The sequence below is a fragment of the Dysidea avara genome, chromosome 3, assembly GCF_963678975.1.
Source record: "Dysidea avara chromosome 3, odDysAvar1.4, whole genome shotgun sequence".
Lineage (NCBI taxonomy): Eukaryota > Metazoa > Porifera > Demospongiae > Dictyoceratida > Dysideidae > Dysidea > Dysidea avara.
In genome coordinates this window covers 326,762-354,425 of record NC_089274.1, presented here as the reverse complement: position 1 = coordinate 354,425, position 27,664 = coordinate 326,762, and the positions used below count along the sequence as shown (strand labels likewise).

The window sequence follows — 27,664 nt, the reverse complement described above, 5'->3', positions numbered from 1 at the left end:
TGATGTATATAAACAACAACAACTAGTGGCTTGCAGGTCCCTGGCAAGATGTGGCGACATTTTCAAGTGATGATTAGCGTATTACTATTATCGGCATCTCTATTATCTGCTGTTCCCGGCCTTCAACAGATGACTAGTAAGGTTTCGTAATCTTTGTGCTAATTAACATTACCGTGACTACAGGCTGCACATACAACTTTACTAGACTAAATAACAATTGTTATCACTTCTTCGCCGCCAATAAGGCCTTCCACCCGGCAGAACTTCACTGCAGGAGCTATTCAGCTCACCTGGTCACCATTTATAACTCCATGGAACAGCAATTTGTAGTTAACCTATCTGGGGGTGTCCCCTTCTGGACTGGATTAAATGATGCAGAGGGACCGGAACAGTGGCATGTGGAGGGTGTGTTCAAATGGGGTAATTCTCCTGATCCTGTGGAATACCAGAGTTGGAAGGAAGGAGAACCAAACAATAAGAATCATTTGGACTGTGTAGCCTCTGATAAAATGGGATGGCACATGGTGATATCTGGCTGTGCAAGTGCTCAACTACCCTACATCTGTAAGATGTCTGCAGGAGTAGCAGCCACACCCACCACAGCTAAACACTGGGATAAACTGCAGCCATTCCATTGGATAGTAGTGGTGCTAACTATTTGTATATTTAGTGTATGTGTAATACAATGTAGCAGACGAGATGTTATAAAATGATATTATATTAAATCAATTTCTTCTCTAGTAATTCTAGCACCATATGCCTCCTGATTGCTGGCATGTCACTCTGCAATATCACACTTAACAGCCACACCCACTTATCATTTGCAGCAACTCACCTGACTAAAACTGAATGGTTTCATTTTAGCCAAGTGTCTAGCATACTATAGTGTAACAATGATGCCACTATAATTATGATGGTATTGTAAATTAGCATTCCACAAAACAAACTTATTCTATTAACCATCATAACATATGCCTTACCATGCACATGAACACTCCACAATCAGAAGAGTTTAGCTGCTCTGGAATATCCTACAGGAGAGTATAGTGTAGTGTGTGTGGAGACAGTCCTCACCTGATGGCATGTGTACTTCCACCCAGTGAGGTCAAAACTGACACTTTTCTTATCTTGCGCTTCTTGTGTCAAGTATTGCCTGTCAAAATGACATGACACTGCTGTGTGGGTGATAACAACGCACCTTAAGCCATCCAAACAAGTTGGATTACGCCCCATCATGGAGTCATAATAAGATATTTGTTTACTCGTGAAGTCAATGGCCTAAATTAGAGCCCCCAATCACACTATCTAATATGATCAACAACTCACAGCTAGACACCAATGCATTCCAAGATGCACGGGAACTAATAACAATCGTTTACTAAACACGTCCACCTACAGCAGCAACATTCATTGGTGTAGCAAGGTTATTATACCATGTTAACGTTACCTTTTTAGTCCACCGACGGACGCCACTGTAACCCGCACTCATCAGCTTGGAGTAGAAGAAGGAGCTATAAGTGTGCACATCAGGACAACACTCAGCTATCATACTCATATAGAAGTTGACCACCTATTACAATTATTAGAGAGGTGAGTATAGTTAAAAGTGATTACCTCATCATTTAACCATTGTAAATGATTTAATGTAGATATATCTCGTCTTTTCAGCCTGATACGGAAGGCATGAGATAATTCCTCATCTGGAGCTCCAGAACCCAACGCTTGTCGTATCTATTAATAATCATCATCATATAAGCTCAATGACATCATATGATGCCATCACCTGCAGCTCCTCAGCATCATCATGTTGTAGCCTTATCTGATAATGTACTATACAATACACCTTATATGGTATACAACACACCTCTACTGTCTGCTCTTCCTGGTCAGGGGATGCTAACAGTTCATCAAGGCTAAGGCCACTATCAAATCGTCGTCGTAACTGATCTACTCTTTGATTACACAACTGTTGTCTCTGTATAAACATCATGTGTGTGTACAGCATTTGTAGAGGCACTATACATTATGAACTCTTGATGGAGGTTACCTGATTGTTTTGTAGCTTAGCATATTTCTCTGCTGCCTCAATCTGAGCTGTGATGTCTCGTCTGTTACTATGGTAACTGTACTTGCTGTAAACACAAGGGATCACATGAGATAACGTGACCCAACAACACTCACAATTCAGTGAACCATTTTTGCCACTCTTCCAACTTGTCACTTGACTTGTTACCGAGGTGATGTGTCATACCATTATGATTAGTATGGCTTCTCTTTTTACTAACTTGGTCTACATTAGATTCGTGATCAGTAGTTGGCAATGTTGATTGCACATTGGTTATTGATAAAGGTACTGATGAGATCAAGTGTTTACTGTCTGATCTTTGACTTGTTGATGAATTCCATAATTGTCTGACTGGCAGTGATACTTCACTCATTGATGTTAGGATCACTTGATCCTTTGAAGCTGTACTTGATGATACCCTTTTGGTTAACATGGGTTTTGCTTCCATCCTTGATTCTGTTGATATGGATCTTGAAGAAATCACTCTTGATACAGGTCCTGATGGCTTTGATATAACACCTTGATGATCTTTTGATCTTTGCAAGCTAGTTGGCATTATTGATGGAGGAGATCCACTCAGTATGTCACTACGTAATGATGAACTGTTGCTGGACATGACAGCAATCTTATGGCTTCTAGGAGTCTTTGCTACATGTTGCCTGTGATTACTAGGTGACTCGTGGGGCTACTTGTATGGGTTGTTACCTCGACTTGTTGTTTAGTAACACTGGGGTGAATAGTGGAGTCCGAGATGGACGTAAAGTGGGTGTGGTCACACTGAGAATGTCAAACTTCCTGTTGCTGCCTCTCTCCAACTATTTAAATTTATACTAACCTTACCATGACAACCTTTTTAATTACCTCTGACAACACCGGGGTATGAAGTACTCGTGCTTGTGGTACACTAATGAGTATGTCACGTCTTGTTGCTATGGTACCCTTTGTACCATCACCATGGCTACCAGTGGCCTGTGTGGTCACTTTCAACAGGTGATCATAATAACACACTTACTGTCTCGTCACGTGACATCACCGATGACAATAGGTTCACAAATCTGCCCCACAGTCCAGGCGTAGGCGTGGGCCGCTTGTTTAGCGTCTATAAATGCTATCACGTGCATAACATTAATATATACAAAGTTACCTGATGTTCCTGGCTATTACTAGACCGCTTCACTCCTATTATCGGCATGTGGGCGCTAGTTGGAATACAGTTTAGATGAGCTTCATTATACTCACGTGTAATATCAAATCCACAATCGAATATAAGGAGGTATACAATGTTGCCATTACTGTACTTGTTACTGCTAATAGCGGCTTGTTCAGCTGATGACGATTCGTCTGTGTTAGTATTAACCAGCGAAAACTTCGACGAGACGGTCAATACCCATGATACGGGTGTGATGGTAGAATTCTACGCGCCATGGTGAGCTGTGTTATAGTGGTGTGGCTATCTATATTTACAGGTTAGGTGCGGTCACTGTAAAGCGTTAGAGCCAGAATACGAAAAGGCAGCCACAACGCTTAAAGAGGACGGGATTCCTTTAGCCAAGGTTCCGCTTAATCCGTATGCATTGTAAATCACGTGCCCGTGCACAGGTGGATGCTACAGTAGAGACAGAACTGGGTAGAAGATATGACGTGTCAGGATACCCTACTATCAAGTGGTTTAGGAAGGGAATAGCTTATGATTATGAAGGAGAGAGGACAGCAGATGGTAGGCCAGTGATGTAGCTGGGAATATAGTTCATCAGTAAGAGTATAGGACTGGTGAACTTTGCTAGACAAAGAGCTGATCCCAATTGGGAGCCACCCCCGGACGAGGTGATTGTATTATCACAAGATAATTTCACAGATTTTGCTGCATCAACTGAATTATTATTGGTTGAGTTTTATGCTCCATGGTATGTGTGTAGAGTAGTGTATAACATGTGTAGTGTGTGTGTGTGTGTGTGTGTGTGTGTGTGTGTGTGTGTGTGTGTGTGTGTGTGTGTGTGTGTGTGTGTGTGTGTGTGTGTGTGTGTGTGTGTGTGTGTGTGTGTGTGTGTGTGTGTGTGTGTGTGTGTGTGTGTGTGTGTGTGTGTGTGTGGTAGAAATGGCAAATGAAATATAGATTGTATAAGAGAACATACTAGGTGCAAAAATTTGAGGCAAAATTTTGATGAATTGCAATGCAAATTGTCCAAAAAAATTTCCCATGTTATACTTTTGCATCATATGATATTGAGCTCCAGTGTTGGGGGTAATGTAACCCGTTACGTAATAATTATTACTTTTGTGGTAACAAAGTAATGTAACGAAATACGCTATAAAAACTGGTAATATAACTCAAGTTACTTTACTTACAAATATAACGGGTTACCTAAGTAATGAAGTTACTGTAACTACTCTAATATTACGTAATATTATTACTACAAGTAACGAAGTTACTAATCTCGTTAGTAATCCACTGAGTACCACCTAGCCACAATGAAGTAACGAAGCCTACTGAATGAAGCTTATTCACCAGCTTCTTACTTATAACCAAGATTTACACGTTGTCCACCAACGTAATCATGTCACATGATAAGGTGGTAGTTTCACATGTGACAGCTTAAGGCTGTGGACACAAAGTAATATATTTGATTTGATTGATTTGTTTTTTGTTGTTTAAACTCAACATTCGGCATAGTCGTTCTTCCATGTCAGAGTACACTGAGACGCATACAGATATACAAGTACAAAACTGAAGAACTTACAAGACATGACAAATACAAAGCAACACAATTAAATAATACACAAATTAACTATTATTAGTCATATAGTGAGTCTTTGTAAAAGTAATATATTCTCCATGCTTACGGGGCACTGCAAATGGTAACTTATTCCACCAGCAAGTGGCACTATGTCGAAAATATTGCTGTGTTCTAGCCAGATGATGGTGATTGCTGTTAGCAAATAGGCCTTACACCAAGTGTTATAGGTATGAGAGCGGCCAAATGTTATTGGAGGCTGCAGTTGCAGGCACTGGCAACTAAAATAGTGACAGTGAAATGCTACCAAGCTACGGATCTCAATCTCTTCTGATATGTTAGGCCAACCTAGCTGTTCACGTGGTACAGACACATGATCAAACTTCTTAAGGGAGAATACTACCCTCACTGTATATGTTGTCAACGGCCAACTTGGTGATCGAGAAGAGGGGGTTCCCCACACTGGTAGAGCATACATGATGCGCAATGAAATGAAGGACTCCATTAGCACTTTAAGAAGAAAACAGATAGATGTTTGTAACTGCACCCAATCAATAATTATATTATATGGGTAATATGTAACTGTAACTAAATAGTTCAGTTGCAAATAATATGTAACGAGTTACTTTTTAAAAATAATTGCCCCAACACTGTTTAGCTCTATCCGAAGTGTACACATATTAGCTTACATGTGTGTTGTGAGGTGCCTTAATGTGAGTAGCTTCGTTTGATGAATGCTATCCAACGACAGTGATGGTGTCATACTTGGTCATGTATACCAGGTGTGGTCACTGTAAGAAACTTGCCCCACAATATTCAAAGGCCGCAGCAACACTTAAGGAACAAGGCTTGGAGGTGAAGTTAGCTAAAGTTGATGCTACTGTAGAGACTGAATTAGCACAACAATATGGTGTCACTGGGTACCCTACCCTCATCATGTATCGTCATGGAGACCGCTATGGATACAAGGGACCTCGAGATCACCATGGTAACCAGTTACGTGCTCTAATAATTCATATAATATGCACTCCCTCAGGTATTGTTAACTACATGATGGAGCAATCATCACCTCCAGCTATGTTAGTGGCTAGTGGTAAAGAACTTGATAAGATGATCAAGTCTAATCCAGATGGTATGGTGGTTGGGTTCCTACAGTCAGATAGCGGTGATGCTTATAACAAATTAAATAATGTGGCTAATATTGGGAGGGATGAGCTGTTCAGTTTCTACTACACAATGGATGAGGCCCTGCTCAACAAGTATGGTAGGGATACCTTAGCAGTGTTCCTACCGCCAATACAAGTGTCCCAATATGACAAGCCGTCAGTGCAGATGAAGGGTTTCCTGGAGGAATCACCAGATGTTCTGCTGGAGGTGATCAGGAGTAGCCTGAGGCCATTGGTTGGTGTAAGGAGTCATATGAACACTGAGAAGATGTACTCTCAGTATCCACTATTAGTGGCATACCTTGAATTTGACTTGTTTGAGGATGGCAAAAAAGGTAATTGTTGGGCAGTTGATTTCTATTTATCTAGTTGGCTCATCGCTACCATTTCACTGTGTTATCATGCAGAGATGTGTTTGTGCACTTAAATTAGGTAGTTAACAGTTAACGCATGTGAAGGTGTATCAATATTAAAAGGAGCCCATAAGTGCCACGAACCTTGTAGCACTTATGTGTTCCTGAAGCTACAAGATGTAAATTAGGTAATGGGTGTAACCCTATGAAACCACTTTATAGTGTGTTGTGTATTACAGAGTTCTCTTATTGGAGGGATAAGTTGTTAATGATTGCCAAGGAGTATGAGGGAAGGATCACTGTTGCTATGAGTAATGAGGAACAATATTCTAACGAGCTAGAGGAGCTGTCACTTGATGATTGGGGAGAAGAGGTAGCGGTTGCCATTTGGGAGACAAAGAATCGACGATATGCCATGAGGGATGAGGTCACTACAGAAACCTTACAAGACTTTGTTGAGGATTATTTTGCTGGCAAGCTAAAGCCTGTGATCAAGTCACAATCAGTGCCTAAGAAGGATAAAGGACCAGTCAAAGTTGTCGTAGGATCAACATTTGATCAAGTCGTCAATGATCCCAATAAAGATGTGTTGATAGAGCTATATGCACCATGGTGTGGCCACTGTAAGAAGTTGGAACCGGTTTATAAACAGCTAGCTAAGAAGTTCAAGGGAAATGACAAGTTAGTAATAGCTAAAATGGATGCCACAGCTAATGATGTTGGAGTTGGCTTTGACTACACGGGATTCCCCACGATCTATCTGTCGCCTGCTGAAGGAGACAAGCCAATACTGTTTGAGGGATCGCGTGATATTGAAGGGATGGAGAAATTTTTGAATGAGCGTGCTATATACTCTTTAGGAAATCAACCAAAAGAGGAATTGTAACTTGAAAATATTTTGATTGTGGGAATTGGTTTTAGGCAATTGTGTGTTTTATGCTCTTTCCTATTAGATGTTATTATAGTATTGGGGGTACAATCGCTGCATGGAGGGAGACCTGGCATCAACTGGTGATGGTACTAGTTCAGGTGAACAATGTGGCATGATGTTATTGTCATCGCTCCAATAGATGTCCCACCCAACTCGTTGAGACGAACTGCAGTTTTGTGCGTGTTCGGGCTCGTGGTGGCTGCGATATTGACTCTACTGCAGACACAACGAAGTGGACTGGAGCAAGATTACACCACCGTAGCGCTCGTGTTCATAGCCTGGATGTTAGCCGCTGCGCTAATAGGTAGTATATATCCCTTAGCTGACAAGTGGTTTTATGATGGGAAGATACACGACTTCAAACAAGACTGGTCTAATGCTATTCGCAGTGTAGCCATTTTGGTGGGCATCCACCAGGCCAGCACGGTACAGCAGCAATTATCAACCTAATTATTATTGTTGTTGTTTATTGCAGAAAATCCCCTTCTCCAATGTGTATGAGTTAGTTGGAACACTAATATTCCTAGCACTAGGGCTGTGGTGGATGTCTGACAGGTCAAAGTGTGGCTTCATCCTTGCACTGCTGTTCTCAGTGTTTGGAGCAGTGATCGGTGCTGGTGCTAAATACGTCGGCTATGCTTCAGTTCAGTAAGTGAACAGTAGTATGACTAGTTTATGGTGTGTGTGCCTGTATTATGCACCTATCAATGTAATGCCCGACTACCACTGATACGGGCTGAGGGTGGGGAAAGGTCAGGGATGGTGGGGGAATTGATCGCTAAATTTCCCCGACATAGTGGGGATTTGTCTTCGCTAAAGAAATTCACCCAGACAGCGAAGATGTGTGCTTTCAGTTTAGGAAAGAGTGTCTCGGGTGCTAGCTATTACTTCATACTATCCACTCGAACTAACTCATCACTATAGACCAACACCACACGACCGTACAAATACCCTCCTAGCCCCAGTATTCCTGGGGTCTGCAGGCCGAGACTTGGTCAGGGTTTGTATCGCCAGTACTCCCCCAGTAGGTGGGGAATTGTAATTTTCAGAAATGCAAATCCCCACCTTCCCCCACCTCAGCCCGTATTAGTGGTAGTCGGGGATTACATTGATAGGTGCATTAGTTTCATGCCCTGTCCCAATTGCCTCAGGGATGACTCTTATTGATTAGAGATTGTAAGCTCCCCCCTCTGAAAGGGTCTGGTTGTCTGCCCATACCATTTTTGCTCTGAAATCTCAACAACTTTTGTTGCATGGTCATTATTATTATTAACCGACCTCTGAGAGGTACGAAAAAGCTCTTCACATTCTCCACTGTCCTGGTTCTGTGTAACTAATGGGCAAGAGAAGAGATGTGCTTATGATGGGAGGATAAGAGAGGTTGAGAGAGCTTGCCTCTCCTCCAGTTTTTTCTGCTAGTGGAGGTATGGGACCGATTGCAACCACAGTATATGAAACTAGCTTCCGTGTTGACTGACAAGCGAGAAATGAATTATAGTTGGTGTTTGTACCGGATGAGATGTAGACTTTGCTTCTCTCTATTAAGATCAGCCATTATGTGTTTGAGGGGTCATTGTTCTTCTGCATGTCGTCCTCAGTATTGATCTGGCCTATTCTGAGGGCAGGCTTAATTCCGATGCCCTCAAATAGCTTTGTCCCTAGAAGTCGCTGGTGTTATCCAGTTGTCCAGCACTTGACAGCCAGTGCTGGGGGTGGTGGCAAGGGTGTTCCAGGTAAGAAAAAAAAAGCCCTTTATGGCATGGGGTACTGAACTAATGCATTTTTCGATTTTGTAATATAAAAACTTGTAGAAGGCTTTCCTGACTGCTTAGAAAATGGAATGCATAAAATCCTTCAATTTTTGGGAGATAATGAAGTACCGTATTTAAATTTATTACCTTTAGTTCTTGAAATCCATGTGGTGACTTAGTGATGTTGAAGCCTTTTCAACATTAATCGTGACACCACTTAAGTGCAGCTACTATTGACAGTATGGTGTTTAACCTAGTAAATATGGTATTTAGAGATCTCTGGCCATGGAGAGGTTCTCTAAAATGATTAGAGACCTCATATGTATCAGATATCTGCATTTAGACTATGGCGTGCATAGTATGCTTTGAAATTTAGTCGTTAATGAGGTATTTAAAATCCAATAGATACCGTGGGTAGTTATTTAAACTGGTTAGATACCCATGACAATTTTTTTTGTCACGTGCTTTGCTGGATTCCACTCACAACAGCCACCAGAAATCATTGCTAGAGTGTAAAGAAAGCATCGCTGGATCATAAAGATGATTGTATTCATTTAGGAAACCTACCAGTGAGTTATTTTAGTCAGGAAGCCGCCATTACTGGCAGTGACCAGAGCCTCACGAGCCGTATATAGTGTAAGTTATTGCACAAATCCACCATATCTTCGCTATTTTAGAGACCTTCGGAATGGCACATTATCACTGAGGGTGAAACCTCTACAGGGAGTTAGCACACCTCACAATAATGACTGATGTGCATTGTAGATCTTACTAGTGATCAATGCCTCCCTCAGAGGCACAGCAGATCAGTGAGCTGTCTTTTATAGGTAACAATGTGGAAAATGATTGTGGGTTCACATTTTGGCAAATGACCAGACTCTTTCTGAGGGGGTGCCACCCCTGAGGAAATAGCATGAGGCTATAATATGCTGTCCAGGTCAGGCTGTGGGCGTAGGGACATTTGTAATATGAGCATATTTTTTTATGGGAAGTTTTTCATTAATTTTGTTTTTAGCATAGACTTAATGAAAACTTTATATGCTCATATTACAAATGTCCCTATGCCCACAGCCTGCCATTTCAGAGGTCTTGAGGTGAATCCTTAGTGCGATTTCAAATTTACCGTATAGCCCTCACAACCTTGCTAGGTTCAGAGCCCACTGTCAATACAAAATCCCTGAATGTAGCTAGCTGTTCACAGCATATCTAGCTGTTTGTTTAGGCAGACCACCCAACAATACATGTGACACTGTTGTTATAATTGAGGTCCCAAGGGATGGGAACTTGTACCTGACCTGGAGGGCCAGGTGTAGTGTGGGGTCATGTGATGCAATAAATATGTGCCATTAAGTTGTGTGGTCTGAAAATTCACCAGTTGTATTCTCATGTGCAGAAATGAGGCCAACTTATTTGGTTATGTCAGTGATTGGTGTATTGGCTACTCAGCTTCAATCACATTTGGTAGTATAGGAAGGATATTAGCTATGGTAAGTTGTGTGCGTGTATACCACTGTACGTGTCTCCCCTTGTCACATAGCCCCCCAGTCAACGATCAAAGAGATACCTTACTGACAGCAGTGACAAAGTCCATGTTGAATAAAAAAATGACAATAATTATAATAATTGTGCATAGTTTGTGTGTGTGTGTGTGTGTGTGTGTCATGTGATGGTACCATTAAGGTTGTTACAGGGAATATAATGGTGTGACAGTTCATTAGTTCCACTGTTTTGTGTCAAATACTTGTACTGTGACATTAACCTACAACACTATGTAACATGGTCACATGAGAAACAATAAACTTACGTGATCTCCATTGACACTTTACCCCATGTCTGACAAGTTAGGCTAAATGTGGTAGTGTCAGTATGTGTGTACACCCTAATACTTTCACTCACGTTACTCTCTTTGCTTCTATGCCAGTATAAGTAGCATTTACTTCAATAACAATCTGAAGGAGAGTGATATAATGTCATTATCTCCCAATTAACTAACCTCTTTAGTATTCCGAGGTCTAACACTAAATTGAGAGTATGTGGAATGTCCAATACTGGCTTCATCTCTGGTCAATGTAATATTAACCTGTTTCATTTCAATGGACGCATAATTGTCATTCTTTACTAATCCATGTACCTAGACCAAGATATATTATAGAAGTCTTAAAACTGATTAGTTACTTGTAGTGTCATGTGGTGTTTCTGGAGTGCTGAGAGGTCGCCTTGTTCAGGGGGTATAATATTGCTCCAATTAGTGACAAAAACATTACTACAGATTAGTGTGACATCTCTTGGTGATAAAAATACTGCCAATAATGTGGCTGTTATCACCATAACAATTATGATGATCAGAAATGTTGCAATGATTAAACATCTAATGACACAGAACGGTCACGTGACACAACACATAAACAACATAAAGCATACGTTCTTCTCGGCTTAAGCCTCTTGTCGCCATAAGGGATTAGCGCCACTAATTCCTCCTGTTGACCTATTAATCACCCGTATATGTAACTACCTCTACTTTTTGATAAGGTACCTTTTGGGATCCTGCCAGCACCGCCGCATGTGGGACACACGTCTCCCTCCGTTCTGAAATCGATTTGTTTACGAGAAGGTTTCGTTTGAACATCATTAATACTACCGGGTAGTGGCTGATAAGCTGGCGAGTAGGTAGGCAAAGAGTTCAGTGACCGCTCCATCCCCTTACCACGTGATGTCAACAGATTACGTCACAAAATGGTGTACGAATAATTAAGGACCAATCTCGTCTACCTTGTAACTACTTGTAGTGGAAGCCATCGAGTGGTGGGGTTCGGTCATGAATGGTTAATCAAATACACATTTGTGTAGTGTTATAAATACTGGTGCTTACTAAATGGGAGACAGACGGGGCGCGCAGGATGTGGATGTGGTGAAGGTCACAATTTGTTTTAATGGTAAAGAGAAGAAGATCCCGTTAGTCGTACAGCCGTCACCTCAGCTCAGCGACGTGCAGCTTGAGTTAGCCTTCGACAGTCTGACTAGATTAGTTCAACAAATATTCAAGATAACTGATAGCCGGGGGTTTACTCTACGCGACTCGCATTCTTATAGCAAGTTAAATAAGAACTCATTTCGGCAAGAACATTTTCCTTTGAAGTGGAACGTTGTTTATGACAAGTGCGAAGCAAACGACGCCATGATTAAACACGGAGGAGTGGTAAGGGGACACGCATTGTCAGGGTTAGTAGGGAAGGCATGCCAAACAGCTAACAAGCTTCTGTATTTCAAACCAGAGTTGGCTTCCTACCCAATTGAGGCTATTTGTGTTGTACATCAATTAGTTCATTCCATATGTTAAGGTATCCCTGTGTGTTATGTCACTACTGTGTTAAGGTGTCCCTGTGTGTTATGTCACTACTGTGTTAAGGTGTCCCTGTGTGTTATGTCACTACTGTGTTAAGGTGTCCCTGTGTGTTATGTCACTACTGTGTTAAGGTGTCCCTGTGTGTTATGTCACTACTGTGTTAAGGTGTCCCTGTGTGTTATGTCATTACTGTGTTAAGGTATCCCTGTGTGTTATGTCACTACTGTGTTAAGGTGCCCCTGTGTGTTATGTCACTACTGTGTTAAGGTATCCCTGTGTGTTATGTCACTACTGTGTTAAGGTGTCCCTGTGTGTCATGTCACTACTGTGTTAAGGTGTCCCTGTGTGTTATGTCACTACTGTGTTAAGGTGTCCCTGTGTGTTATGTCATTACTGTGTTAAGGTGCCCCTGTGTGTTATGTCACTACTGTGTTAAGGTGTTGCTGTGTGTTGTGTCACTACTGTGTTAAGGTATCCCTGTGTGTTATGTTACTACTGTGTTAAGGTGTCCTTGTGTGTTTTGTCACTACTGTGTTAAGTGTCCCAGTGTGTTGTGTCACTATTGTGTTACGTCACTACTGTGTTAAGATGTCCCTGTGTGTTGTGTCACTACTGTGTGAAAGTGTCCCTGTGTGTTGTGTCACTACTGTGTTAAGGTGTCCCTGTGTGTTGTGTCACTACTGTGTTAAGGTGCCCCTGTGTGTTGTGTCACTACTGTGTTAAGGTGCCCCTGTGTGTTGTGTCACTACTGTGTTAAGGTGCCCCTGTGTATTATGTCACTATTGTGTTATGGTGCCCCTGTGTATTATGTCACTACTGTGTTAAGGTGCCCCTGTGTGTTATGTCACTACTGTGTTAAGGTGTCCCTGTGTGTTATGCCACTACTGTGTTAAGGTGTCCCTGTGTATTATGTCACTACTGTGTTAAGGTGTCCCTGTGTGTTATGTCACTACTGTGTTAAGGTGTCCCTGTGTGTTATGTCATTACTGTGTTAAGGTGCCCCTGTGTGTTATGTCACTACTGTGTTAAGGTGCCCCTGTGTGTTATGCCACTATTGTGTTATGGTTTCTCTGTGTTGTATGTCATCGTGTCTGTTCATAGTTATACCCACCCCTTCACGGACATTCTTCTGAAGTACTTCCCACTCGGACAAGTTATCATCCTGCTAGGCATCACATGATGTCACATGAGATACTCAGTTCAACCCGGTCGGACCCGTTTGGTGGCAATCAAATGACGTTCCCAGTTGACATGGGTAAAAATGTTTACATCATTAGCGAGAATGGGTCATATGGCTTCCTACTGCGTCACTTCTCGATCAGAGAGAGTCATGAGGTAATTCATAACTATGGGGAATACCCTTACCAAGAGCATGCTTCGTCCTGTGTCACTAAAACACCTGTATAATGAAGACCTTCACGTTCATTTCCAAGGTTCACTAAACTCAAATTGTAAAACTTAGTAAAATAAAGATGTGTAGCAAATTGTATCTCAACACAAAGGCTACTGTAGGCTTTCGGTCAACAATGCAGGCAGTTTGAAACTTTATGGAGACCAGCGAGACTATGGACAAGTGTCATGATTATCGAGGTATCCTTATTAGCGAGGTGTCCTTTTGATGAGGTTTCATTATATTCTCAAATAGTGTAAACAAGTTTTGTTTACTGTTGATTTTGATAATGAAGGTTGAAGTATACAATAAAACCTATCTGATTCAACACCTAATTGACCCAGACCACCTCATATAATCCAGAGCTGTTTACTATACTAAGACTATACCATCTTGATAATCCAACATTACACACACACACCACACATACTACACACACACACACACACACACACACACACACACACACACACACACACACACACACACACACACACACACACACACACACACACACACACACACACACACACACACACACACACACACACACACACACATATACTACACTAGTGTATTGTAGTGTGTGTGCACACACTGGTGAAGCCATTTTGTTCCATACAATGAGGGGCTTCTGTGTAAGGAGTGGATCTCTAGAATGTGATTGTCTAATGTGACTCATATTATTATTATTACTGCTCTGTAGCCATCTCAAGAGACTGAGCTGAGGGCTACTTCACCAGACTCGGAAAGAATGTCAACTGTATTTGTGTATAAACTACAACCAAATGGACCAGCCCAGCAAGCAGGATTGAATGAAGGTGTGTGTGTGTGTAGTGAAGTGAAGTAAAGTGTGGTTAGAGCCCAGCTAGCAAGGTTCAGGTTCATTGCTTGGTTGAAAAGAAAATGATGTTTTGAACTTTTAATACATACTTAAGAAATTACTTACCACCAATTTGTTGTGACCCCAGTAGACCCTGTTATTTCTTTACCACAGTACTTGCATTTTGGCTTGAAATCGCCATCTGGTAATACTTCTGGAACTTCATAATGCTTAAGTACAGCAGGAGTCTTCTGTTTCTTTACTTTCTTGAATTGTACAATTCCTGCCATAGCTCATTAAAAACCAAACCACTCTGACTGCTAAGAGTTCATAATATTATAATATTATGAACTCTTGCTGCTACATTTTATATGGTGACCTGTTGAAAGCCTGCATGTGTCAAGTCATGTGTGTACTTCAAAGTACTTTAATGTACAAGTACTTTATAGAACTTTACGTGGGCGAGATCAAAGGGAAAAGTGTACTATAAATCTCATAAAGTACACTCTCAGCCGGCCAACTGTTTCATCGACCACAAAGAGTGCTTTATTGCACCGCAAAGAGTGCTTTATTTGTTCAATAAAGCACTCTTTGTGGGCAATAAAGCACGGTTGCCCACGTGCCTTAGTGTAGGCTAATAGCCTACGGGGCTCGCGCCAGTACGACTAATCGCCCAAGCCGGTGAAGGCTGATAGCCTCACCGCGCTGAGTGATCAATCACCCCAGCCAATACGATTTCTACCACCGGATTACGTTTATAGACACACCTAAATTCTTCAATGATGGGTGGGAGAAGGTAACGTTGCTGTTACGTTTGTTAATGTAAACGGACAAGTCCTGGAGATATCATGGAAATATGTCGCCATGTGGCTCACAATAGAATCGATTGTGGGTTGCGAGCAAAACCTGCCAAAATACGCGATGAACGTCTTCCATGCCAAATTATGGTGAACTACGCGTGATTACTTTGTTAAACTGGTTTGTGTGTGTTCAGGCTGCTAATAGTTCGTGCAATGCATGTTAATTACGAGTTCTAGTGTATGGTGAAGCTGCACGAGTAGAAAGTTCCATAAATCATTTAAAGCATAGCCTTGCTCGTGCTATATGAAAAATAAAGTACGAGGCGTGTGGTATAGCACGAGCAAGGCTATGCTTTAACATATAATTAAGTACTTCGAGTACTAACAAGTACATCACTTTGAACTTAAGTACAAGTACAAGTACAATGGCTAAGAAACAAAAGTACTGAAGTACAAGTACTCAAGAATGTGTACTGAAGTGTACATAAGTACAAGTACCAATGTACTTGACCCCAAACCTGCCATTGGTGTTTGGGTGCTGGTCACATGATCAAATTATCTGTTGCTACTTGTAAACAGTTATCAACACAAGTGAAGAGTGTTACTATTAGTGCTGAACAAGTATTTGACTATTCCGTCATTAACCCACTATTTGAAGCAATTTTTTAAGCTGTGCTATGATGCAACATTGGAGCTTTAGAAGTAGAACACTCATAACGTAATAATTCTAGTCTAGAAGAGTTAAAAATAATACCCAAGCTTTGCCTTACTCCTTACAAAGATTTCAGGGCTCCTCAATCCTCAAATGGTTACTTTGTTCACAACTATTCAAATAATAATAAAAAAGGCTGTTTGTTTTATGATCATAGTATTTCATTGTCTCGGTGTTAATATGACCTCATCATTGAGATCATGTGAGCATCAGGTAATGATGGAGTTCATCGTAACATAGAGCTAACTTGTTTGTTTTTAGTTTTCTTTTGAGGGTCTAACTCTTGGATATTACTAGCTGTACCTAAACTGTTGTCCAACCATCACCCTCCTAATATGTCACCATCTGTTAAGTCTTGTGTATTAGTTAGGAAAGTACTGCACCGTGTTGAGGGGCTCTGGGACACTATGACATGAATACACAATTTCAATGATTGAGGTGTCAAATGTTGAAACTCAAAATTAAGGATGATCACATGTTGTCATGATCTTTAACTGATTCAGAGCATTTGCTTGGTGAGGTTATTAAGAGCCTGACAAGGTTATGATGGAATACGATCATGGGGACGGCATCTTGTTTGGTTGCACAATGTATGGTGTGGGTGTAGCTGTTATTCAAAAAAGTGTGGGTATTCCCCCAATAAATTAGAGAAGGTAGGACATGCATGTGTGCCGCTTACTTTAATTCGATAATTATTATTATTATTATTACTAGGACCGTGTCACATACAACCAAGTACATACACCAACGTGACAGCCCCCCGGTGAGGCTATTAGGTGGTGAATGCATTATCCCCAAATCAACTCAATATGTCACAGTAGTGACAGATATAACACAATAGTGGCATCGTAACTAAAGGCCACCAGTAGCTAAGTGCCAGTACATCATTGGTGTGGTAATGGCACAGTGATGTGTACAAAGTATATGTATACAAAACATACAGGAGAGAACTATACATTATTGCAGTATTGTATGCAGCAATACATTATAGGCAACATCACCATGCAGATAAAAATTATTAGCCAATATACAGCAATGCATATCAACATCAACTAGAGCTAAGTAAGGTTCATCAGTGATGTAGCAATGGCACAGTGATGGGTGACACACTATAGTTATGCATACACAACTTTCAGGAGATAGCTACACGCTGTAGGCGTATGCAAGCCAGATGAACCAGATAAAGGAAGACAGCCAAGCCACTAGAGCCTAGTATAGCTACGCCAGGTGAAGGCAAAAAAGATTAAGCACGTATTGAATTGCCTGACACCAACACAAAGAAAGTTCGCCATGCCAGCTGCACAAGACAAAATTGTTTACTTGTATTTTATATGTAACTGTAAGCTTATTGTAAAGAGCGTGGCATAGCTATGTCAGTTTAATGTTTCGCTGTGCCTAGAGTCACGGCACCGTGACTGGTGCTAAAGTCACGGCGCAGTCAACCAGAATTCACACAGTAGTTGTATGAAGGTAAGTTTTTGTTGAGTTTGAGGCGAGCTAGGGTTGGCAGAGTCTAGTATTCGCCGAGCATTCGACTTTAGGGCACGCGCCTAGTAGTATTCCCCGAGCATTCGACTTTAGGGGATGCGCCTGGTAGTATGCCCCGAGCATTCGACTTTAGGGGATGCGTCTTGTACTTTAGGGTTAGGGTAAGGGTTCAGGTTTAGTTTCTTCTTTATTGGTGTTATTTATATAGGCTTCTTCATGAATGACATATATAAGGTACAAACTAAGGGAGTAGGGTAGCTGGAACCACAGTGATACATTGGTAGAGCGCTGGGCTAGAGCATGGGACGTCCTGGGTTCAATCCTCGCTTTAGCCAAATTTTTTTTTTTCGTTTTCTTAGGTTTTTTGTCTAAGTTTTTTTTTATTCACATGATTGCTGTGACTCTAGGCACAGCCTTAATGTTTTCTTGTATTGTTTATTTACGTGAATGAATCCACTGGCAGCTGGCATGGAGACTTGAGATGTTACAAACATAAAAACTTACTTATGTTGCTATATGGAGGCAAGTATAGAACTCTGCATGGGTGAAACGCTGATTGCCTGAAAGCTCTCAAAAGCCAGAGAAGAAATCACTTTAGAGAATCTCCATGTCTTATCCAATCGTTATGACAATAGCCGACTGTTTCAAAATAGTGGTTCAACTCAGGCAGCTTGAGCTTGAACTGTAAGTTCTTTAATCAGTTAAAGCATTGGCTTGCTGATGTTATATAGCAATTAAGGGAGTGGTCTTGTTAGCACTTGGCTTTGTGTATTTTTCTCTCTTGCCGACTCTTTTATGTAATTATTTTTTGTATAGTACTCGTGGCAATACTGTACAACTCATGTACTAGTATGACCTTTGACCTTCCCAAATAAGTAAAAACCCACAATCATATCTAATATGTTACTTGTATGGTTGCCTGTAGTGACTGCATGTAAAATTTAAATTTCGGGCTCCCCATTGTTTACTGGGAAAATTTATTGCATGAAATTAGTTTGTGATAGTAAATTGTGATAGTAAATTGTGATAGTTTGTAGTAAATGATCTGACACTGTTTATCCATGAAATTGAAACCATAAAAATTCTGTATCTGTTTACAACCATGACATATGTTAATGTGATCATAATCACCATGACGACCTGTTGTAGGAGACAAGGTCTACTCTATTAATGGACACTTAGTTACTCGTTGCTCGTTGGATCAGGTGGAGCAGTTGTTACGTGTCAAGTAAGTTAGTATCATGTGTTCACACTGGATCACATGATCCCCATAGTCACCAAGGAGTTGTACTACAAGTGTCACCAAAAGCTGATGATGTTCTGCAGCTGTTTGTGAGTTGCTATAGTAACTCATGGAACCTTTCTATAATAGCAATGGAAAGGTTTTCCTATTTTCAAAGGTCTATACAGAGCTAGGACCAAAAATTATAGAAGTTTTTTCCTACCGTGTCCTTAATTTGGAGAGTTTGTTAAGAGAGGTTCTACTGTAATCATTGTGTTATTGTTAATGTATGTTGTGTCCAGCGTTATGCTCCATTGGCATACGGACCTTCAGGAGAGCACATGACTAAACTAGGAAGAGCATGGGTATATGATGTCAATGCATTCCAATGCAGTGATTGGCTAAAAGATGATGACGTATCAAATCATGGCAGCTGGAGTAGTGCACATGATCACATGGTCACACCCTCAGGCTCTACTAGCTCACATGACATGGTCACACCCCCAGCAACACACCTTAGCTCCTCTGAGAACTCTAGTCGGTTAGTTTAACCAACTACAGTGGGTAATTTATGGAAGATACCAAGCAGCTGTAACATGAATTGTACAAGTGATACTGTTCTTGAGTGTGCTACAATTGGAGTGTGTGTGTAGTCTTGTGCCTACTTCCTAGACCCCACCCACTGCATTAGGTCTGGTTACAATGCTGAAAGTTTAGGCCTTACATTTCTGACCAATCAGATGCTCCAATTCAGCTACAAACAACAACATTGGTTGGCTAAAACTATGGATACACATACACATAAACAATACGGAAGAGGGCCCAAAATGTAGTACAAGCCTACCTTATGCAGTGGGTAGAGTCTGGGTATGAGACTAGTGTGTGTGCCTCTGTGTGTGTGTGTAGCGCGTGTCTGCGTGCATGCTTGTGTTTGTAGTGTGTGTGTGTGTGTGTGTTTGTGTGTGTCACAACCTGTACACATGTACCGTAAATAACCGTATAGAAGCCCGGGCGTTTATTTCCTATAAATCATTTTTGACCCGGCGTTTAAACGAGACCGGCGTTAATTTGGACCCGGGCGTTTATTTCTTACTAGCCACTCGATGAGAATGACAGGTGCCAGTACAAGTACCTACGAAATACGAAATCCATAGCCCATCACGTATTTGGACTCCTCTGCTGGGTGAAACTTTGGAAGTCGGGTGGAAAGATGACAATGACCACGATAAATACGCTATGGCCATCACCAGAAGAGAAGGCATAGTCAAACAAGACAAGACATCGTAAGACTGGTGACGAGACAGTTAGCAGCTGACACGAGTTTAGAACCTCTTTCAGTGCATATCATTAGCACCCCGGCGTTTAAATGAGCCCCGGCGTTTAAATGAGCCCCGGCGTTTATTATGACAGTCCCCTAGCTGTACCCGGCGTATATTTGAGCCCCTGCGTGTATTTGAGCCCGGCTTTAATACGGTCATATACGGTACTTGCTTGTATGTGACATGGTCCTAGTAATGATTATACAACCAAGTACTAAGAATAACAAGTGCACAAAACAAATTTTTTTCAACTAGAGTAGGGACCACACATCGATAAAATAAGTACCGAAACAAGTTGGAGTAGTCCATGATATTAAACAGTAAAACAATAAGAAGTGTTATATCCCTACTGTGCTCAAGATACCATAACGGAAATGCACAGTAGGGATATAACACTTCTTATTGTTTTACTGTGATTTAATATCATGGACTACTCCAACTTGTTTCAGTACTTTTTATTGATGTGCTATGGTTCCTACTCTAGTTGAAAATTCAATTTTTTTTGTGTGTACTTGTTTGTTAACTTTTTTTTGTAAAATAAAATTATTATGACTTGAACCCACACATACCGCATCAAAAGAAATGGCACTGCACACCCCATCTACCAATTATCGTCTGAAAAAGTGATATCCATTACGCTTTATTGTCAGCTATGTGTTCAACCCATTACACAGCATTATGAATCAAGAACTGTTTGAAAAGCACCTCTGCGATCAAAGTAGCCACTATGAAAAATACGGACGATTTCGGGAAGCCATCACATGCTTCCGCCAAATCAACACCTTTCGCTGTCAGCAAAGATGAATGGGACACAAAGGAGGATACTAGTAAGTCCATGAAGAATGCATTGTACGTACTGCGGTATGCCAAAAAGCATCTCTCGGACCGAAGCGACGTCAAACAGTGAAAAAATCAAGCCCGCAGACTTAGCCGTTATCAAGTTACGCTTGTCTGAAGGCATCAGTCAGTCAGTCAGTCAGTAGAAAATTCCATTTAATATGTATGTATATATATTTAATTCCGTAGCAACTTGTTGAAAGTGTTTCAAGTTGATCTGAAAGCTTGTTTGGGCTTAGTTTTACCCAACCAATACTGCTTCATCATCGTCAGAGAATGGTTTTTGGGTGGTGTTTTTTCGTGGGCCATACCTATACCTTTGTGGTCCCTACTATACAGTACGATAGTACTTACTATCGTACTGTATGATGAGCAAAATGTCAGTTTTGTCTGAAATACACTTGCTGTTTCCTTTTCACTTGATACTTACTAGTGGACCAATACTCATTACAAAGAACCACTAGAGGGTTGAAAGAGGCTGATTTTTTAGGTGTGCATTCTATTAGAATTTGATTCCTATTATGAGCCCACCATCGTGGTTCATGATACATAATATACAGTGTGAACATGTTGAAGATTTGTGCACATTTTAGTTTCTGTAGTTATAAATGACAAAAGTTTGGTGCAAATTTGCTAAACAGTATTATGAAATTATTGTGGAGTACTTGTATATTCCAGTGTGGGTGCGTGCATGTAGTAATACTTAACATGTGTATAATTGGTTCAGTATATCACTTCTCCTAGGACACACATGTTGTTACAATGTCAACTGTACTTGTAGGTATGCTTCACCGATGGCCAACTCTCCTGTGATTGGTGGTAGCCATGGCAGCAGTGGTAGTCGGTTATTAGATGATGTCTACATCACGGGTTCGTTGTCACAAATACCTGTCAGTCCAACCACTTCACTTAGTGAGTGGGCATTAGATAGGGAAGACTCTCAGTCCCCAGTATCTGCTCATGTGAGAACAGCATCGCCATTGTTACGCCAATTGTCTGGAGTGACAAATGATCCCCATCCTAGTGGGGTGGGGACAACACTTTCTACTGGAGCAACAAAAACTATTTCTCCCCACCCACCAGAGATTGCTACAGTATATAGAAGATCACCTGATCCCTATTCATCACATGGTGACAGCAGTGATGTCACAGACCACGTCCCCTCCCATGAGCCCTTCCCCTTGGACTGCAATAAATCCTCCTCCTATACAATACTGGACCAGCAAGCTAGTTACTATATGAAGACTTCATTACAGTATAGAGCAGCATCCTCTCCTAGCTTGGATCATAGTAATGACTATACCAGGGACATGGTGTCTTCACAAGTGACGTTGCCAACACAGAAAACAAGTTCCAGTAGTTGTGGGAGTAGTCACGATGCTGTAGGCCGCACCACAGCTGCTAATCGTCGTGGTATTAAACTGTCCTTAGAAGACCTGACAAGAATTGAGCCAAGTCGTGAGGTAACAGCTAAGAGGCGTTCACGAGAAGAGCAGTCAATGTTATCCAATGGTGACATGGCAGACGAACATGTTGAAAGACAACAAACATTATCACCAATTGAAGATAGTCTCTCTTCTCTTGCTCATAGTCAAGACACCTCAATCAGTGGCGAGTTTAATTATCGTCGTACGAACAAAACAAAGTCGTATTCTTCGCAGCGAGAAAGACTCCATCGATCTTTGTCTAAGCCACTAACAGGTGCCAGTCAGAGCACAAGCTCACAAGGTAGCTACTCTCTTGACTGTTCCTTGTCATCTGACCACATTGCTGGGAAATCCCCTACTGCTGCCATGGATACCAGTCAGACAGATTATAGCATGGGATCATCCCAAGAGTTCACCAGACAAAGAGCTAACTCGTTCAAGAAATATTTGGAAAATTCTTTACATGAAGCATTCCCTTCACTGGATGATGATGATGAAGAACCAACCTCTCTGGAGGTGAAGACTGTACAGCAAGATGATCGAGGGGGGTACCCCAAGTTTCCCCCAGGACATGACCATGTTGTCAACCAGTTGTCAAAGGCAGCAGGGCATTCCCCAGGGACTTCCCCTATGAAGCCACATCGTATTGTAGCATATAACTATGACAGTGATAGCTCATTACAGAGACCGATGGAAAGAACAAAGAGTCATACTATTGAACTGGACCGAGTGTTCAGCGATGGACTAGAGCGTAGACACAAATCTAGTGGCTCCCTATTTGCCAATAAGGTGTGTATGTTGATGAGTTGCTTACTTGTTTACTGTGTGCTTGTAGAGACATGCTAGTAAACAATCATCTGTTGATGATCAATTGTTGTCACTACATGAGGTGTGTCACTCTGTGTGTGAGTGTGTGTATCACTATGTCCTTTTGTGTGTTCCTCAGTGTGTCACCATGTCCCTCAGTGTGTGTTACTGTGTCCCTAGTGTGTGTCATTGTGTTCCTCAGTGTATGTCACTCATTATCCCATTTTCCTACAGACTAAGTCATCAGATAGCCTTATGCTAAAACAGGTTAGTGTGTGTCTGTGTGTCTGTGTCTGTGTGTGTCTGTGTATGTGTGTCTGTCTAATAATGTATTACTGCTTACATGATCCAGGCCTGTTGTCATGGGTTACTGTACAGGAAGTTGGAGAAGGAGGAGTCAGGAAAGGTATTGATCATGTGAAATGTCTGCCATGTTGTTACTAAGGTGCAAAGTAGAAGTGCCTCCTGTAGTGTTGTAAACATAAGTGGTCGTTATTTGTATATTGTTCAGTAAGTATGTTATGGTGAGGTGTAGTCTATTTGTGTTCTACTTCTTTACCTGAACTGAGCTTAGCCGCAGTTCTGAATTATTGAGTAATTTTTGCAGCAGCTTTTCAGAAGTACTAATAAATTATGTAGTATCATTCACAATGGTCATCATTAAATGTTTGGTCACTCTGCCATCTACTATAGAGCTCCACTGAAGTTGTTAATGTCGTAACAGTTCCCAGTGAAGTATCTATTAGAGTATTTCAGCTTTGATTTAACTGGTTACTACTCCATAAATTTGACTGATGTTTAAACCTTCTCCTTGTTGCTTCTATCATATGCTAAAGGCACAATAATACAACTCCTCTTGTAGCTAGGGTGTAGTAAAACATCAAAGCACCCCCTATATCTGCTGCTGGCTTCATAGGTTGTCACCTTCCAATATTTGGTGGCTTTGTGTGAATTAAGGATTTTCAAGCAAACAGCATTTTGTAAAACTAGTGTATTTAATTTTCCTTCTAGATGTATAAATATACTATATGGTCTAAACACTTTTACCAATTCCTGAGACATGTTACTTGACAAGGAGGCCACATATGGTCACTGTGGGAAAGCCTAAAATTATCACAAAGATTTGTTGAGTAGCCTTTATTGTTCTTTTTTAGTTATTCTGTGTGTATGGCGTGGAGTGTTAAGGGATGACATCAATTATTGTGATCAAAAGTAGATTGTTTAGATGTAGGGTTTATCAATGTTTGAATTCCATCACCATTTCTTGCTGTACTGATAATGTCTAACAAGGAAGATAAGCTCTTGTCATGTTTGTAGCGAGCACATGATCGGTCGTGGAAATGTTTCTACTGCGTGGTGAAGGATAACCATCTATTCTTTTACAAGGACAGGTCTGATATAGATCAGGTGAGCTATTGTGCATCCTGCAGGCAACAAGCCCCACCTCCTACAGAATAAACTACCTGATGACACGCCCATTGATGTGGCATCAGCACTTGCTGATATCGCACACAACTATACAAAGAGGAAATTTGTTTTCAGACTTACCACACAATCCGGAGCAGAAATGTTGCTACAGGTAACAACAGCCCAGTCAATTAGGTCACTGTTACTATAGTTACCCATGATAGGCTGAAGACCAGGCATCACTTCTTAGTTGGGTTAAAGCCATACAGACCTGCAGTGAAGAGGGATTGGTCCAAAAGGTGGGTGTGGCTACCTAAAATAAGTGTGGCTAACCTGCTGCAAATCACCAGGGAGGTAGAGATGCCCGTACAGCACTAATTATTAAGAAAAAGAAACAAATGAAAAGGTAAGCACATTGTGTGTGTGTGTGTAGTGCGTGTGCGTGCGTGCGTGTGTGTGTGTCACAATGTTTATGCTGTGTCATTCAGCCCATCTTCCCCACCACCTACCCGTAAGGCGACATTGGCATCCCCCACTACCGGTAGGAAGAAGGTCTCCAGCTCAAAATCTCCGGGGGAGGGGGGAGGTCGACTGGCATTCCTGGATCTAATCAAGAACTCGTTACGTCTTCATCGCTCAAGGAATAGTGGTAATGTGTCCATTGTAGCTGCAGTAAATTAAAAGGATCGTTATCACCCAGATGAGCCAGACTCCAGTAGTTACATCACATTTGGTGTAGACCTTGAGCAGTGTCCTGCTTCAATTGAGAATAAGGTGGGTGTGTACTAGGTGTGTTGTGGGTGTGGTCACTACATTGTTGATTATAGTTAGTGCCACTAGTAGTTGAGTTTATCATACATCACATTGAGGACCATGGGCTGGACTCTGAGGGGTTGTACAGGTGAGCATTGTATAGTGTATTGTAACTGCTATTAGCAGGGATTTGTAAGTCTATAAAGAACCATGTCAATGCTTAGCAAGTGTTGTCAATTTCATCAATAGTTGAGTACCAAAGCTAACTGCCAAGTTAAAGGGCTGTCACTATTCTGTGTACTGGACTACTGGAGTAACATATTTTTAGTTTTTGCACTTTCTATGATTGGATTTACCTAGTTTAGGGTCTTTAGGGAAACTGCAGCCACTACTAAACACGAGGAACTGTCTCTAATTTCACTACCTTTTGCTTTGCCGCTACACATCACTTACTCCTTACCTGGTACAGTGGAGAATCTAATGATTTTTAAAAGGGGTTTCTGAAAGTTGGTATAGCTGAAAAATAAGACATCTGAGGACATTTCTCCAGAAGTGTTTGAGATTTTAGAAGCTCTGAGATTGGATTTTAGTTTACTTTTAGTCAACAATTACCAATGAAAAGTTGTGACTACGCTGTAGCTTTGATTGCTCTATTAGAGTAGTTACTTGACTACTCTATTAGAGTAGTTACTTGACTATTCTATTAGAGTATCTCAATCGTTTTATTGTAAAAGTAAAGTGTTGTAGTGAGGGCGTAATAGCTATAAATGGTGTTAGTTTAGTACAATTTGCATGCATGATACTTAAATACAGTAATATAGTGGTATAGCTGTTTGCTATGACATATCAAGACACACGGTAGTGTGTCGTGCGGCCCAAGAAGCCGGCGCGCCACACCGTGAGTATATTGACAGGAAGAACGAAAACGTCATTTTCACACCTTTGTATCTCGGTGATCACTTATCTGATTGGAACCAAATTTGCTACACAGTTGCCCGCCAGCCAAGGGAGTCTACGTTCCAAATTTGAAGGAAATCGCTCAAGCCATTTCCGAGATATGAGCTGCCAAAGTTTCGTTTTTTTTTCTTCGTTTTTTTTTTTTCTTCTTCGTCTTTTCGCACACTTGCAAAAATTGCTATAACAAGCAAACGCGTACTCCGATCGCCTTGAAATTTGGCACACAGAAAGGGAGTCCAAAGGTGAATCCTAGCATCAGATTTGGTACAAATCCGATGAATGGTTCAGGAGTTATGACCGATTATTCGCGTAAAACAAGATCGATTTGTTGTCACGCCTATAGGGTAAACCGCTTCATGGAATGAGTTGAAAATTGTTATGTAGATGGAGTAACCATCGTAGGAGTGCCTTTTGGTGGTTTGAAAGGAATCGAGATAAAGACCACGGAGATATGACACAAAACCCAACCTGTGTCACAATTACGCGATCGATTTTTATGAATAAAAAAGTATTAGTTTTCACGCCTACTAGGCAAACCGCTTAGAGCAATGAGCTGAAAATCGGTGTATAGCTGGAATAATCTTCATAGAAAGTCCTTGCAGTAGTACAGAAGAATCGGATTACAAACCACTGAGTTATGATTCGAAAGCCAACTCCGTGTAGCAAATGCGAGATCGAGATACTCTAATAGAACAGTCACCCTAATAGAGCATTCGGCTAATTTATTTACTCCATTATAGAATTTTATTACATCACAAGTTATTCTGTAGGGAGTTCAGCTGCAAACAGTTAATCTTATAGACAGTTCAGCAAGAAGACAGTCACCATGTGGAGAGTTAAGCAAATATACCACTATAGAGATTCAGAACATTACAAGTCACACTGAAGAAAGTTCAGCTATAAACAAGTCATGCACTGTGTAGAGAATTCAGCTACAATTAAGTCACTCTCTAGAGAATTCAGTTACACAGAATTCTTCTACACACAAGTCACTGTGGAGAGAGTTCAGCTACAAACAAATTACCCTTTAGAGTGATCAGCTACAAACAAAACACTTTGCAGGGTGTTCAACTGCAACAAATCAGTTACCTTTAGAGCAATCAGCAATGAACAAATCAACACAAATCTACCTGTAGAGAGATCAGCTAGAAACAAACCACCCTGAAGAGAGTTCAGCTACAAAAAATCACCCTGTAGAGACATCAGCTAGAAACTAGACACAATGTAAGGAGTTCAGCTACAAGCAATCACCCTGTAGAGAGTTCAGCTAAAACAAATCAACCTGCAGAGAGATCAGCTACAAACAAATCACCTTATAGAGAGTTCAGCTACAAACAGATTACCTGTAGAGAGATCGGCTACAAACAAATCAACCTGCAGA

General features: G+C 41.1%; 6 protein-coding genes across 8 annotated transcripts in view; 4 read left to right on the top strand and 2 right to left on the bottom strand.

The window, feature by feature from the left end:
* Nucleotides 1–48: 48 nt before the first annotated feature.
* On the top strand, nucleotides 49–713 carry LOC136251629 (perlucin-like protein). Its single transcript, XM_066044085.1, has 2 exons — nucleotides 49–136; nucleotides 184–713. The coding sequence occupies exons 1-2, from the start codon at nucleotides 49–51 to the stop codon at nucleotides 711–713; spliced, it is 618 nt and encodes a 205-aa protein (XP_065900157.1).
* LOC136248668 (sentrin-specific protease 1-like) lies at nucleotides 630–3,354 on the bottom strand. 2 transcript variants are annotated; one of them, XM_066040447.1, is made up of 16 exons: nucleotides 3,210–3,354; nucleotides 3,078–3,164; nucleotides 2,927–3,034; nucleotides 2,771–2,880; nucleotides 2,182–2,724; nucleotides 2,048–2,132; nucleotides 1,865–1,975; nucleotides 1,784–1,819; nucleotides 1,615–1,731; nucleotides 1,448–1,570; nucleotides 1,327–1,392; nucleotides 1,199–1,278; nucleotides 1,075–1,153; nucleotides 981–1,031; nucleotides 836–902; nucleotides 630–783 (listed from the first exon to the last, which is right to left on the bottom strand). In XM_066040447.1, the coding sequence occupies exons 1-15, from the start codon at nucleotides 3,255–3,257 to the stop codon at nucleotides 873–875; spliced, it is 1,674 nt and encodes a 557-aa protein (XP_065896519.1). In that variant the 5' UTR covers nucleotides 3,258–3,354; the 3' UTR covers nucleotides 630–783; nucleotides 836–872. The 2 variants fall into 2 exon arrangements, with proteins under 2 accessions (XP_065896519.1, XP_065896518.1); XM_066040446.1 differs by having other exon boundaries at nucleotides 836–880.
* Nucleotides 3,246–7,283, top strand: LOC136248667 (protein disulfide-isomerase A4-like). Its single transcript, XM_066040445.1, has 7 exons — nucleotides 3,246–3,491; nucleotides 3,537–3,618; nucleotides 3,665–3,782; nucleotides 3,831–3,969; nucleotides 5,580–5,785; nucleotides 5,834–6,298; nucleotides 6,556–7,283. The coding sequence occupies exons 1-7, from the start codon at nucleotides 3,346–3,348 to the stop codon at nucleotides 7,200–7,202; spliced, it is 1,803 nt and encodes a 600-aa protein (XP_065896517.1). The 5' UTR covers nucleotides 3,246–3,345; the 3' UTR covers nucleotides 7,203–7,283.
* Nucleotides 7,192–10,778, top strand: LOC136248695 (insulin-induced gene 1 protein-like). The gene is made up of 5 exons (XM_066040483.1): nucleotides 7,192–7,333; nucleotides 7,387–7,673; nucleotides 7,723–7,895; nucleotides 10,392–10,485; nucleotides 10,536–10,778. The coding sequence occupies exons 1-5, from the start codon at nucleotides 7,303–7,305 to the stop codon at nucleotides 10,596–10,598; spliced, it is 648 nt and encodes a 215-aa protein (XP_065896555.1). The 5' UTR covers nucleotides 7,192–7,302; the 3' UTR covers nucleotides 10,599–10,778.
* Nucleotides 10,560–11,744, bottom strand: LOC136248690 (transmembrane protein 106B-like). 2 transcript variants are annotated; one of them, XM_066040478.1, is made up of 7 exons: nucleotides 11,532–11,744; nucleotides 11,420–11,483; nucleotides 11,174–11,366; nucleotides 10,992–11,129; nucleotides 10,895–10,947; nucleotides 10,803–10,844; nucleotides 10,560–10,744 (listed from the first exon to the last, which is right to left on the bottom strand). In XM_066040478.1, exons 1-7 carry the CDS (start codon nucleotides 11,692–11,694, stop codon nucleotides 10,732–10,734), a joined length of 666 nt encoding a protein of 221 aa, XP_065896550.1. In that variant the 5' UTR covers nucleotides 11,695–11,744; the 3' UTR covers nucleotides 10,560–10,731. The 2 variants fall into 2 exon arrangements, with proteins under 2 accessions (XP_065896550.1, XP_065896549.1); XM_066040477.1 differs by having other exon boundaries at nucleotides 10,560–10,757; nucleotides 11,532–11,743.
* Nucleotides 11,717–27,664, top strand: part of LOC136248645 (rho GTPase-activating protein 21-like) — a 25,311-nt gene continuing 9,363 nt past the window's right edge. Inside the window, exons 1-17 of the mRNA XM_066040410.1 lie at nucleotides 11,717–12,194; nucleotides 13,443–13,676; nucleotides 14,438–14,552; nucleotides 18,704–18,782; nucleotides 18,829–18,886; nucleotides 19,079–19,317; nucleotides 21,714–23,148; nucleotides 23,195–23,248; nucleotides 23,401–23,433; nucleotides 23,519–23,572; nucleotides 24,484–24,573; nucleotides 24,620–24,745; nucleotides 24,798–24,872; nucleotides 24,924–24,979; nucleotides 25,062–25,222; nucleotides 25,274–25,347; nucleotides 25,401–25,474. Coding sequence (XP_065896482.1) covers nucleotides 11,871–12,194; nucleotides 13,443–13,676; nucleotides 14,438–14,552; nucleotides 18,704–18,782; nucleotides 18,829–18,886; nucleotides 19,079–19,317; nucleotides 21,714–23,148; nucleotides 23,195–23,248; nucleotides 23,401–23,433; nucleotides 23,519–23,572; nucleotides 24,484–24,573; nucleotides 24,620–24,745; nucleotides 24,798–24,872; nucleotides 24,924–24,979; nucleotides 25,062–25,222; nucleotides 25,274–25,347; nucleotides 25,401–25,474 — 3,281 coding nt within the window. The 5' untranslated portion in view covers nucleotides 11,717–11,870. The remainder of the gene's footprint in view (nucleotides 12,195–13,442; nucleotides 13,677–14,437; nucleotides 14,553–18,703; nucleotides 18,783–18,828; nucleotides 18,887–19,078; nucleotides 19,318–21,713; nucleotides 23,149–23,194; nucleotides 23,249–23,400; nucleotides 23,434–23,518; nucleotides 23,573–24,483; nucleotides 24,574–24,619; nucleotides 24,746–24,797; nucleotides 24,873–24,923; nucleotides 24,980–25,061; nucleotides 25,223–25,273; nucleotides 25,348–25,400; nucleotides 25,475–27,664) is intronic.